The sequence below is a fragment of the Hordeum vulgare genome, chromosome 4H (assembly GCF_904849725.1).
Source record: "Hordeum vulgare subsp. vulgare chromosome 4H, MorexV3_pseudomolecules_assembly, whole genome shotgun sequence".
Classification (NCBI taxonomy): Eukaryota; Viridiplantae; Streptophyta; class Magnoliopsida; order Poales; family Poaceae; genus Hordeum; species Hordeum vulgare.
This window is the reverse complement of record NC_058521.1, coordinates 26193113-26206961: the sequence shown is the minus strand read 5'-3', so window position 1 is coordinate 26206961 and position 13849 is coordinate 26193113. Positions and strand designations below refer to the sequence as shown.

General features: G+C 43.3%; 1 protein-coding gene across 2 annotated transcripts; it reads right to left on the bottom strand.

Annotated features, from left to right (window-relative positions):
* Positions 1–8829: 8829 nt before the first annotated feature.
* LOC123447656 (growth-regulating factor 6-like) lies at positions 8830–13100 on the bottom strand. Of its 2 annotated transcripts, none has more exons than XM_045124276.1 (4): positions 12449–13100; positions 11197–11409; positions 10642–10996; positions 8830–10075 (listed from the first exon to the last, which is right to left on the bottom strand). In XM_045124276.1, exons 1-4 carry the CDS (start codon positions 12822–12824, stop codon positions 9193–9195), a joined length of 1827 nt encoding a protein of 608 aa, XP_044980211.1. In that variant the 5' UTR covers positions 12825–13100; the 3' UTR covers positions 8830–9192. The 2 variants fall into 2 exon arrangements, with proteins under 2 accessions (XP_044980211.1, XP_044980210.1); XM_045124275.1 differs by having other exon boundaries at positions 8830–10078; positions 12449–13097.
* Positions 13101–13849: the final 749 nt, after the last annotated feature.

Here is a 13849-nt window from a genome sequence, read left to right as displayed (position 1 = left end):
GTCTACACAGTTTGATTATAATAGCTACTTCCTTAGAGAACTAAGGGAGCAAAATTCTTTTATGGCTTTCATAAATGAAGGAGTTGATGATATGGCCAAAGAATTCCTTGCACTAAATTCCCAGTTTGCTCGTCTTGAAAAATTGGTAGGCCAGATTTCTGATAAACAGGCTACCTTAGTCAATAAAATGGCTGCTAAACCTAAAACTCATGATGAGAATCACGAAGATCTTAAAGTGCTTGGTGTGACTCCCATTGAATCCTTGTTTTCTTGTGTCAAATCTAATGATGATGGGGCTGGATATGAATCCACTTTGATTGAAAAACGCCCCAATGATTCGGAGTCCATCTATCTTGATGCTAAAAGCATTGAAAGTGGAGTAGAAGATATCAAAACTTTGAGTAGTAATGAAAGTACTACTTTGGATTTCAAGGAATTCAATTATGATAGTTGCTCTTTGATTAAATGTGTTTCCTTGATGCAATCCATGCTAAACTCTCCACACGCTTATAGCCAAAACAAGGCCTTTACCGATCATATCGTCGATGCTATGATAAAATCTCTTGAAGAGAAACTTGAGTTGGAAGTTTCTATTCCTAGAAAGCTTCATGATGAGTGGGAACCTACTATCAAAATCAAAATCAAAAACTATGAATGCAATGCTTTGTGTGATTTGGGTGCTAGTGTTTCCGCGATTCCAAAGTCTTTATGTGATGTTCTAGGCTTTAATGAGATTGAGGAGTGCTCTCTTAATTTGCATCTTGCGGATTCTACTATCAAGAAACCCATGGGAAGGATCAATGATGTTCTTATTATTGCAAATAGGAACTATGTACCCGTGGATTTCATTGTGCTTGATATTGATTGCAATCCTACATGCGCTATCATTCTTGGTAGACCTTTCCTAAGGACTATTGGTGCTATCATCGATATGAAGGAAGGGAATATTAGGTTTCAATTTCCTTTAAAGAAGGGCATGGAGCATTCTCCTAGAAAGAAAATAAGATTGCCTTATGAATCCATGATGAGGGCTACTTATGGTTTGAGTACGAAAGACGACGATGCATGATTCCATCACCTTATGCCTAGCTAAAGGGCGTTAAACAATAGCTCTTGTTGGGAGGCAACCCAATGAATTTATATTTTTCTTTCTGTTTTTTTGCGTCCACACCATCATAATTCTGTTATGATTGTGTTTTTTGTGTTTATTTTTGTGTTTGAGCCAAGCAAAACCTTTATGACTAGTTTGGTGTTGGTTGTTTGATCCTGCTGGAAAAAGACAGAAACTTTTCGATCACGAAAGTATTTCTCATTTTTATCCACAAAGAGCGTTTTAGTTGATTCTTTTTGCTGCTGGCTGATATGCCTTTTTTCCAGGCTGTCGTCATTTTGCAGAATGTTTGAGGTACCAGAAGTATACGAAGTATACAGATTGCTACAGACTGGTCTGTTTTTGACAGATTCTGTTTTTGTTGTGTTGGTTGCTTGTTTTGATGAAACTATGGATAGTATCGGGGGGTACTAGCCATGGAAAAGTGAGAATACAGTAATATAACACCAATATAAATAGAAATCAAGATTGCTATAGTACCTAAAGAGGTGGTTGTTTGTTTTCTTGTGCTAATGAGATCACGAGTTTCTGTTTAAGTTTTGTGTTGTGAAGTTTTCAAGTTTTGGGTGATGTTCTCATGGACAAAGGGATAAAGAGTGGAAAAGCTCAAGCTTGGGGATGCCAAAGGCATCCCAAGCCAAATTCAAGGACACCAAAATCCTAAGCTTGGGGATGCCCCGGGAAGGCATCCCCTCTTTCGTCTTCAATCCATCGGTAACATTACTTGGAGCTATATTTTTATTCACCACATGATATGTGTTTTGCTTGGAGCGTCTTGTATCATAGGAGTATTTTCTTTTTTTTGTGTCACAATCATACTTGCTGCACACCTTTTGAGAGAGACATGCACTCATCATGAATTTGCTAGAATACTCATTGTGCTTCACTTATATCTTTTGAGCTAGACAATTTTGCTCTATGTGCTTCACTTAGATCTTTTAGAGAACGGCGGTGCGTAACTTGGTAGTTGGTTTGTGCTATGCAAGTAGTCCCAAAGGTTATAGGTATCCAAAGAGGATACAATAAAACTTCCGTATTCATGTGCATTGAGTAGAAAGAGAAGTTTGATTCCTCTCAATTAGTTTTGAGACGTGGATTTGGTAATATTAAGAGTTATGTTAGTAGGGTGTTGTGAATCTAGAAATACTTGTGTTGAAGTTAGTGATTCTCGTAACATGCACATATGTTGAACCGCTATGTTAGGAAGTCGGAGCATAATTGATCTATTGATTGTCATCCTTTGTGTTGCGGTCGGGATCGCGCGATGGTTAACACCTACCAACCCTTCCCCTAGGAGTATGCGTTTAGCACTTTGTTTCGATTACTAATAAAAACTGTCGCAACAAGTATGTGAGTTCTTCGTGACTAATGTGAGTCCATGGTATAGATGCACTTTCACCTTCCATCATTGCTAGCCTCTCTAGTACCGCGCAATTTTCACCGGTGCACAAACGCACCAAATGCCTTCCTCAAAACAGCCGCCATACCTACCTACTATGCCATTTTCATAGCCATTCCGAGATATATTGCCATTCAACTCCCACATTTCCGTCTCATGACTTGTGTCGTCACTCTCATATTGCCATTGCATGATCATAAGATAGCTAGCGAGATGTTTCAACGGCATACGCCAAGCTAGATCGTTGCACATCCCGGTACACTGCCAGAGGCATTTCCTATAGAGTCATCATCGTTCTAAGCTTTGAGCTGTGAGTAAATAAAAGTGTGATGATCATCATTATTAGAGCATTGTCCCATGTGAGGAAGTTAAAAAAAAGAGGCCAGAGTTGCCACAAAAAAATATATGGAAAGAGGCCAAAGAGCCCAAACAAAAAAAGAGAAAAAGAGAGAAGGGACAATGCTACTATCTCTTTCCACACTTGTGCTTCATAATAGCACCATGTTCTTTATGATTGAGAGCCTCTCGTTTTGTCACCACCATATGCTAGTGGGAATCTTTATTATATAACTTGGCTTGTATATTCCAATGATGGGCTTCCTCAAAATTGCCCTAGGTCTTCGTGAGCAACCAAGTTGGATACACACCCACTAGTTCTTCTTTTGAGCTTTCACATACTTATAGCTCTAGTGCATCCTTTGTATGGCAATCCCTACTCATTCACATTGATATTTATTAATGGGCATCTCCATAGCCCTTTGAGACGCCGAGTCAATGACCATCTCCTCCTTTTTGTCTCACAACCTCCAGCACACTCTATTCCACCATAGTGCTATATCCATGGCTCACGCTCATGTATTGCGTGACAGTTGAAAAAGGTTTGAGAAAGTAAGAGTGCAAAAACAATTACTTGGCCAATACCGGGGTTGTGCATGATTTAAATTAGTTGTGCGGGGATGATGGAGCATAGCCAGACTATATGATTTTGTAGGGAGAACTTTCTTTGGCCTTGTTATTTCGAAAGTTCATGATTACCTTGCTAGTTTGCTTGAAGTATTATTGTTTTCATGTGAGTAGCAAACTATTGTTTTGAATCTTACGGGTCTGAAAATTCATGTCACATGAAAGAAGTTACAAAGGATAACTATGCTAGGTAGCATTCCACATCAAAAATTCAGTCTTTATCACTTCCCTACTCGAGGACGAGCAGGAGTTAAGCTTGGGGATGCTTTATACGTCTCCAACGTATCTATAATTTTGTATGGTTCATGCTATTATCTTGTCAAACTTTGGATGTTTTGTATGCCTTTTATATCTTTTTTGGGACTAACTTATTAACTCAGTGTCAAGTGCCAGTTCCTGTTTTTTCCGTGTTTTGACCCTTTTCAGAGGAGAACTTTTAATGGTGTCGAAACGGAATAAAACTTATGAAAATATTTTTTCCGGAACAGAAGATACGTAGGGGACGTGAGAACCCAGGCAGAGGCCATCAAGGGAGGCCACAAGCCCCCTAGGCGCGGCCTGGGGGGCCGCGCCTAGCAGGCTTGTGGGCCCCCTGTGGCTCGTTTGCCCTATCTCTTCCGCCTATAAATTCCCAAAAAATCCAAAACTACGGGAGAGATCCACGAAAATACTTTTCCGTCGTCGCAAGCTTCTGTCTCCGCAAGATCCCATCTAGGGCACGTTCTGGTGCCCTGTCGGAGGGGGATTCGGATACGGAGGGCTTCTTCATCAACACCATGGCCTCTCCGATGATGCGTGAGTAGTTCACCATAGACCTTCGGGTCCATAGCTAGTAGCTAGATGGCTTCTTCTCTCTCTTGGATCTTCAATACAAAGTTCTCCATGATCTTCATGGAGATCTATTCGATGTAATCTTCTTTTGCGGTGTGTTTGTCGAGATCCGATGAATTGTGGATTTATGATCAGATTATCTATGAATCTTATTTGAGTTTATTCTGATCTCTCTTATGCATGATTTCATATCCTTTTAATTCTCTTCGAGTTGTGGGTTTTGTTCGGCCAACTTGATCTATGATTCTTGCAATAGGAGAAGTGCTTGGTTTTGGGTTCATACCGTGCGGTGACCTCACCCAGTGACACAAGGGGTAGCGAGGGACGCATCGTGTTGTTGCCATCAAGGGTAAAAAGATGGGGTTTACATCATTGGTTTGAGTTTATCCCTCTACATCATGTCATCTTGCTTAAGGCGTTACTCTGTTCGTCATGAACTCAATACACTAGATGCATGATGGATAGCAGTCGATGTGTCGAGTAATAGTAGTAGATGCAGAAAGTATCGGTCTACTTGTCTCGGACGTGGTGCCTATATGTATGATCATTGCCTTAGATATCGTCATGACTTTGCGCGGCTCTATCAATTGCTCGACAGTAATTTGTTCACCCACCGTAATATTTGTTATTTTGAGAGAAGCCTCTAGTGAACACTATGGCCCCCGGATCTACTTCACATCATATTTTCAGCCTTACACTTTTACTTCGTTGCACTTTCTGCCTTCAGATCTCACTTTGCAATCAATCTTGAAGGGATTGACAACCCCTTTATAGCGTTGGGTGCAAGCTTGTTTGTGTTTGCGCAGGTACTCTAGACACTTGGCTTGATTCTCCTACTGGATTAATACCTTCTATCTCAAAACTGAGGGAAATACTTACGGCTATTGTGCTGCATCACCCTTTCCTCTTCAAGGGAAAAACCAACGCAAGCTCAAGAGGCAGCGGGTATGAGGGGGGCAGTTGCGGAGGCAACAAAATGAGGGTTGGTCGGTCACCGTCTACGGACGCATGGGGGCACGTCCGCGGAAGTTTAAGGGGTCAGGTTAGCTAGATGCGACTTCAGATGCTTTAAGTAGAGAAGTGAGGGTAGGTACTTCTGTTAGAATTTAATAATGATGTCATGTATGTAATGCAAGTTGAAACTGGTGACTATTTAGTAAAGAATCTTGTTTTTATAAGATTGACAATTTTAACTAGAAATTGAATGCTCTCTATGGTGATGCTTAAATTTAAGGGAAACTACTTCTCTAGAGAACTTTAGAGAGTTTATCATGACTATTCATTACCATGTCTCATGGGTGTAGATTTTAACATAATTAGAAAGATATGTGAGAAAGATAAACTCAATGATATTGATAATTGGAGTTTAGTGTTTAGTCTTGTTGAAGGTGAAGTGAGTTGATGATGTATATTACTAACTTAAAAAAACGCAAGCTCGTGAGTTCAATATTTCTCCGAATATTTCATGGCATACCTAAAATCTCTAGGGATGATGTTGAGAAGTTATTTGAGCCCCTTTCCATGGATGAACTGAAGATCGTTGTCTTTCAAATGGAAAAGAACAAAAGCCCTAAACCTAGACTTCTTGTTGATTTCTATCAAATCTTTTGGGAGGTAGTTAAATGGGGTCTAAAAGGCCTACTAGATTATTTTCATGCGGGAACTTTGAATGTTGCTAGACTTGCTTATATCATTATTACCCTAGTTCCAAAAACCAATGATGCTTAACAAATTTTAGAAATTAGACCTATATGCTTGCTTAATGTGAGTTCCAAATCATTACTTAAGTTTTGATGAACAAATTAACTAGGGTGGTGAATCCTATTATTCAAATGCTCAAAATGTATTTTTCAAAGGCAGGTATACAGTGTAAGATGTGGTGATATCCATCACAACAAAGAGAATGTTATTTGTTAAAGTGGATTTTAAAAAATCTTATGACAAAATTAAATGGTCTTTTGTCCATCAAATGCATGAACTAACATGATTTTAAAATAAATGGTGTCATTGGGTTATGTTCATTATGAGGGTAGGTCATGTTGGGATTAAGTTCAATGAAAATATCAATCCTTTCAAGATTCGTAAGCATTTGGTACAAGTGATGCCCCCCCTCCCCTTATTTGACTTAGTTGTTATTGCCTTCATTGTTATTGTGAAAAAAAAAGCTACACAAAATGACATTGTAAAAGGATCCTTGAGAGAAATTGTGGATAATGGGGTTGATACACTCCAATATGTAGATGAAAAAATTATTTTACAAGATGATGAAACTAATGCTAGAGATTTAGAATTTATTTTATGTACTTTTGAACGAATGTTTGGTTTGACTATAAATTTTCATAAAAGTGAATTATGCATATTTAGGCATGTTGAAAAAACTTGTCTTACATCAGGACTTTCCCGTGTGAGTTAAGATATGTTCATTTGAAATAGTATGGCCTAACTATTTCTAATGTAAAAATTGGGAATGAACACTAGGAATGAGCGGATGACAAATATGAAGAACGATGTCAATGTTGGCAACGGAGACTGCTGAACATTCCTCGTAGAATTACCCAAGTTTGTTTAAGTAATATTCTTCTCTTCGTGATGTCTTTGTATCCCTTAACTAACATTCCTCGTAGAATTACCTTAGTTTGTTTAATCAAGATATTTTTTATCAATATTAGAAAAAGTGACTCGAAATGGAAAAAGGGCATATTTCAAGAGGACTGGTGGGTTGGTATAAATCACTAAAAATCTCCTATTTTATACTCCCTTTGTAAAGAAATATAAGAGCGTCTAGATCACTAAAGTAGTGATCTAAACACTCTTGTATTTCTTTATGGAGGGAGTACTTTGCAATTTGAGTTTTGATCATGATAACATTGGTTGAAGCTATTGAGAATGTTAGGATGGTTTTACCTTCACAAGAACTTTCTTTGGGAAACTCTAGAGCTAGTCTCGAAATGTGATGCGATGAAGTGGAAATGCGGTAGATCTTTGTACACGAAAATGATTATCTCTGCTTGTGGTTTTCTTCGGGTTTTACTTTGGAAAACTAAGATTCCTTCAAATATTGAAGTTTTCCATCGGTTGATGGTGAAAAATGTATCCTTACTAAGGATAATTTGTTAACAAGAGGGTTGACTCGTAGTAAAATAATTTTCTTTGTGATCATGGTGAAAATAATGAGCATTTATTTTCCCAATAGTCTACACCTAGGATACTTTCGAGCTTAGTTAAATGTGCATTTGATCCTACATCTATTCATGCTAATCTTACTCAATGAATGTTTTGGGAGCTCAGTACGAATTCGAAGAGGTGATTCCTGGAGTTGTTATCCTACTTGATTAATGTAATCCCCGCTAGTTTAGTAATTTAGAGTTTAGGCAGTTGGGAAGACGACCCTAACGAGTGGGGTCCGTTAGCCAGTGGCTCACGGGGAGAGAGAGAGAGGCACGCCGCTCGCTGGCTGGGCGGGCTTGCTGTTGGATCGGCCTTGCTGACTAGGTTTTTTATTTTTCTTTTCATTTGTTTTCTTTTTTATTTTTTCTATTTGTTCATAAATTCAAATTTATTTTGAATTTAAGGTTTCTTCGAACGGTGGCTGTTTTGTAAATTCCAATGAAATATTTTGGAACATGTCGACGTTTTGTTTGGGCATTTTGAGCATATAATTTCTATATCAAATATTTTCTTTTGAATTTGAGTTTGGTTTCAAAACCAAATGCATTTCAAATCCATTCGGAAAATTGGTAGAAGGTCAAGCACCTTATTTGGATATATGAAACTCACTTTCTTTCCAAATAGATGCAAGGTCATTTCTAGATAATTACCCTTTGTCCTTTTGAATTGGTTTCAAAGCAGATCAAACTCAATTAATTTAGGGAAAATTTATCAGAACTTTGAATATATTTTGCATCTTATCAAGGATAGCCTTATGCCCAGATATTATTTCAAATTGGTTTGATTTCAACAAAGGGCTAGCTTGGTTTCGAGTAGTTGCATTGGTCTTTCAACCCATCCAAGCAAACAATCAGTCAGACAATCATGTAAACCAAAGTCAATCACAAGAAATCCTAGGCATTCATGGGCTTTTTCTAGAAAAAAAATTAGTTCACTACGATTTTTTTTAACATATCAGATTTGGGAAAAAAAAATGAAATGTGATTATCCTACTTGTTTAGTGTAACCCCCCTAGTTTTCTACTTACTCCGTTCCAATATAAATGACTCAAAATAACTCAATTTTGCATTAATTTTAATATAAAGTTGAGTCATTTTTTAGTCACTTATTTTGAAACGGATGAAGTAGTTTGGAGTTTAGGCTCCTAGCATGTGTTGGCTTGAGTCTTGGAATTGATCATGCTTGACGCTTTGTTCGATCTGGAACATCGTGTCTAGATGATTGTAATTAGGTTGGTTTGTTTTCTGTTGTTGTTGGGATTCTGCAGTTTGCCAGTTGAAAAGCGGATGGGGTGGCCACTCTTTTTTGCTAAACACAAGAATGAGAAAAGGCTAGAAGGAAATATGCCGGCTTGCAATAATCAACAATTATCAAGGCATTGCAACATTAATTGGACATTATCAGATGATATGCAACAACGTAGTAGTACCACCAAATCCATCCACAGACACACAACACATACAACGTCAAATACCCAGCGAATTCTAAGGTTACATCGAAAAAGGAATAGAAAACCCCAACATCCAGAAGCAGAGAAGACAACAACAGATTAGTCCCAAATGACAAGCCACAACGTAAAATGCTTCTGGATACGATGTTGGATATGTAACAAGGTCCGTGAAGAAGGCTTGCCCAAGTTCGTTCATTGCCGGACTTCGTTGCCGGCCGGCCAGCCTCCTTCTTCCAGCTCCCATGGTCAGAACTCAGAAGCAGCAGCAGCTCACATCAGCCGGATGCTGGGGTGATTCACGACGATGGAGCCGAGATCATCCCGCGGGACACCGTCATACACGCCGTGGTATTCCTGCCTGGGGCTGCTGCCGGTGCTGCTGGACACCGACCCGAAGGCGGTCCTCTGCAGCACCCCCACGGGGGACGACTCCAGCGGGCTCGAGTCCCAGGCGTCCGTCATGAGGTTCAGCGACGCCGACAGGTAGTTCTTGGCCTCCATGTTGCCGCCATTGTTCTTGTTCAGAGCCTCCCCCAGCGGCCCGCCCATGGCCGAGTCGCGGAACAGCGGCATCCAGTTCGCCTCCCCCTCGTCCTCCTTCGCCGCCGCCGTGGCCGCGATGCTGAGGCCGATGGGGCTGTACTCGCGGCTCAGCTTGAGGGGCGACAGCATGAGCTTCTCGTGGATCGGGGACGTGGAGGCCGACGACAGGTCGGACGACGCCATTGGAGCGGATATCGAGAGCTGGGTCCGCTGATGAGCCTGCTGCATGTCCTCGGCGTCCGGCCATGAGAGCGCTCCGCCATGCCCCTGCTGCGACGGCGTCCTCGGCCAGTCCGCGAAGTGCTGCAGGGAGAGCGAGCTCTGCTGCTCGTTCGAGAGCGCTCGCTGCGAGGTGAGCAGGTTGACGTTCTCCAAGGAGCTGTGAGGGGAGCTCGTCATCAGCGAGTCGGATGAGACCAGCCCGTAATCCGGCCTCGAGCTCGTCACCTCGAAGGGATTGTGATTGTGATTGTGATTGTGATTGTGATGCTCCTTTGAGAACGGGAACATGCTGCCTGCTGTGTTCCTCGCGCTCATGGAAGTCAGCATCGAGAGGCTATCCGAGTCCTGCACTTGTTCACACTCCTGTTGCTGCTTGCTTACCATTTCCCTGCTGTAAATTGATCAAACAGTCAACATTTCAGGGCTGGTGAACATGCTCCAATTCATCAACTCAAAGAAACACTTATTGAGTGAGGTGGTAAAAGTAAAACCATGGAAACCTAGAACACCGACTAACTGAAGTAGTAAATCAGACTATGGTGAGCAGGTTGTGTTCTCACCAAACTGGAACATTTGGGGCTACTGGAAATGGTGATCCGCAGCAAAGAAAGCGGTTCAAGTCTTAAAACACGAGATAGCGAATCAACAATGGTTTCCGACTACTCAAAATCACTCAAGTTTTAAGCATAGTAGTGATACAAATGTTATTGCTGAGCCCAAAGGCACCTCTCATCACTCTCCCACCATTCCTTCAGCATAGAAGGATGCAAGGTGCTTCCAATTAGCAAAAGCAAAATGGGCTTACATTAGTAATGATTTAGTGAATACAGACAGGCAAAAGTATAATACATTTGCACATAGCAGAGTAGCAGTTATAGTCCTATACTATTGCATAACCTGTCATGCTCTCAACTGAAGCACTCAACTGCTAAGAAAAAGGATGGATGACCGTACCTGTTGTATTGCAGTGAACAAGGATCAATGGCGTTGGCGGCGTAGCTCTTCATCGGCTGCTGCTCGTGGCCGATGGCGGCGCCAGCAGTAGCTCCGCCGCAGCCACCTGCGGCGAGAGCACCGGGCTGCGCAGCAGCCGCCACCGTGGCAGGCATCGCTTTCGCGGCATGGCCAGGCTGGCCTTCCACATGCTTTCTTGAACGATGGCGTCCCCGGTTCATATGCCGCTCGCAGTACTTCTGGTCGGCGACGGCGTCCCTGGAGCACCGCCACTTCTTGCCGTCCGTCCGGCGGCACCGCCCGGGCTCCAGGTCCGCGTTCCCGGAGTAGCCCAGCTGGAAAGGCCCCCACCCCACTGCCGACCAAAGCAACGCAAAATCATGGAAAGATCAGCAAAAGTAGGAATCCATCAATCAACCAAGCACGGCTTTTATCACCGCGATGCCTTGCGGTGCATGGTGAATGGAGCTTGGGAAGCACACAGTGGAGAGAAAGCCGCCATGGCTCGCTTTCCTCTTTGCCGGCATGGCTTGGCTGGCTTAGACTTGGACTTACATGTGGAGGAGCCAAAGTAGGCGGACGGGTAGAGCGAGGTGACGCTCCGCCTGATGGGGACGAGGAGGTTGTGAGGCACCGGGATGTTGGCCGCCAGGTACTTGTAGATCAGGGCCTGGTGCTCCAGCTCCATCCACTGCGACGGCGTGAAGGGCCCCCTCACCCTGGCCATGGCGCCCTGGATGCTGGCGCTCAAGCTCACCGAGCTCAACCCTGCCACCCATGATAACACACCTAGGAGATCAGATGAGCAAACAAGGCAGAGGCAGTGCAGGACAAGGAGGCAACTCAAAAAAAAAAATGAGCACTTTCTTCTAGAGCAGAGACCACCAAACCGAGATGCATCTACACACATTCCCTAAACACAACCTGAGGCAGGGTGGCTGAACCCCTGGCTGCCATGCCAGGATCAGAAAACAAAAACCTGGTAGTAAGAAAGAAGCACAGATTTGGAGGTGCCGTGCGCATGAAACTCATCTTTGATCCAGCGCAGATAACCTCGATCTGCGCGCGTGTTGCTTGCTTGAATCCCGAATCTTTGTGGCGTGAGAAAAATGTGGGCTTTTGGTGGCATGGTGCCAAAGATCACACCTTTTTTTCAATCCATTTTGAGCTTTTCTTCTTTAGGGAGTAATATTAGTATTTGTTTACAAAAGGGGGTGACAAAAAGGAGTCCGCACGATCACACCGTTGAGGACAAGAGGAGTTCGTGGATGTCACCAGAAAGTAGTGGAGAAACTTGTCCTCCAGCCACATACTAGTATCAAGAATGATCCCAATAAAAAGATTATTAAAATAGTGGTAACAAAAACGGTGCTCTCCTTTTCTTCTCTTTTCTACAGATGATGTGAAGTCTTTCGGGTCACTGATCCAATCAAGGGAATCCAGAATTTTTTTTTTGGAAAAGACAGAATAAAGAAACTTGTGATGATAAGCCTCCGAATCTAGGCGAAAATGGTAAAGAAGTGCAGTGCGAAAAGATATTTTGTGAAACGGAACGAACTCCATTTGATCTGTATGTGCAAGTAAAAAAGGCTTAGATCAAGCATTTTCCAATGGAGAAAAAGGGGTACTGCATGATGGATGGATGGCAACAAAAACTCCAAACTCTGATGAACCCCAGAAAACGGACTGAATCGAAAAGCAACGATGATACTTGAGAAGAAGAAGTAGCAAGCTTTGCAATCTGCAGCACCAATCAAAGAAGCTGGTAACAGAAGCAAAGGTCGGCGAGCACGGGAGTCCCACCCACCTGAGCAAGAAGCGGGCGTGCCGTAGTAGAGCGGCAGCGCGGCCTGAGCGGCGGCGGCGGAGGGGCAGGAGGGCGGCTGCGAGTGGGAGGAGGAGAAGCTGAGCATCTTCTCCCGGCCGTGCCCGGGGCTGCAGGTGCCGAGCAGGTAGGGCGCGGCCGCCCTGACGGCCTCGGACACGGCGTCGCTGTCCCCGGCCGAGGCCGCGGCCCGGGCCTGCTTGGCGGCCGGCCTGACGCCCAGGCCCCAGCCGTGCTCATCGGCCTCCGCCGCCGCATTGGCCCTCCCGTGCTTGAGCAGCCTAGATCCGAGCATGCCGAGCTCCCCTCCGCCCACCCCCGCCTCCGCGGCCGCCATCAGCACCCCGCCCAGGTCCATGCGGCCCCCGGCCACTACCCGCCGTCCCTCTCCCGCTCCCTCTCGCCGCTCGCTGGTACGCTAGTGCTGGTGGTGGTGGGTGCGGTCATGGGGCTGGGGCGGGGCGAGGGAGTGAGGAGGAGGAGGAGGCATCTCTCCCTCTCTTGGTGGTGGGTGGTGGCTGGCTGGTTACTGGGACTGGGAGCGAGTCCTGTTGGTGTTTGTTGGGTTTTACGGACGGGGAGGGGAGGGGAGGGGAGGACGGGTGGTTGCGGTGGCCGGCCGGCTTGCGCTCGGCTGGGGAAACCAGGCTGGTTTTCCTTTTGGGGGCAGAGACGGGGACAGCAGAGGAGAGGAGAGCCACTGGCCTGTCAACGTTGGGGAATAAATAGCCCCTCCAATTTCGATTTCCCCCTCTCTCTTTTTTCGCCACCCTACTACTCCCTCCGTTTTTAATTATAAATGCTTTTAGAGATTTCATTATGAATTACGTACGAATGTATATATATATATATATATATATATATGTATTTTATAGTGTAAATTTATTTATTTTACAAAAAAAATTATATTTACAAACAAAGAAAATGATACTCTACAACAGATAGCAATATTGATGACCCCTAAAAAACAGCAGTATTGATGGTGCCCAGTGTAGAGTAAAACCAGGGTTTTATCTGCCCTGGAACATACTTCCTCCGTTTTTAAATATAGGTCTTTCTGAGATTTCACTAATCATCAATAGACTACATACGAATGTATATAGACATATTTTAAAGTATAGATTGAATTATTTTATTTCGTATGTAGACCTTCTATTAAATCGCTTAAAAGACATATATTTAGCAACGAAGGGGGTATTTTTCATGCATACAGCATGTCTTGTTGCGAAATGTGTTGTGAATTAGTACCTACGGTAGAAATGAATAAAGCTGGATATATCCAAAACCAGCTTTGATACATCCAGAACCAGTTTACATCTATCTTTTGGAATACTTTTTTCCTTTTGTTGTTGCAATGATGGCTCGCACGCACGAGGAATTAAA

Bases quoted from the DNA above. Each gene is read 5' to 3' on its own strand.
- LOC123447656 (XM_045124275.1), bottom strand. From the start codon at position 12,824: ATGGACCTGGGCGGGGTGCTGATGGCGGCCGCGGAGGCGGGGGTGGGC. The intron at 10,997-11,196 runs GTAAGTCCAAGT...TTTGGTCGGCAG, and splicing joins CTACTTTGGCTCCTCCACAT to TGGGGTGGGGGCCTTTCCAG. The intron at 10,079-10,641 runs GTACGGTCATCC...ATCAATTTACAG, and splicing joins TGTTCACTGCAATACAACAG to CAGGGAAATGGTAAGCAAGC.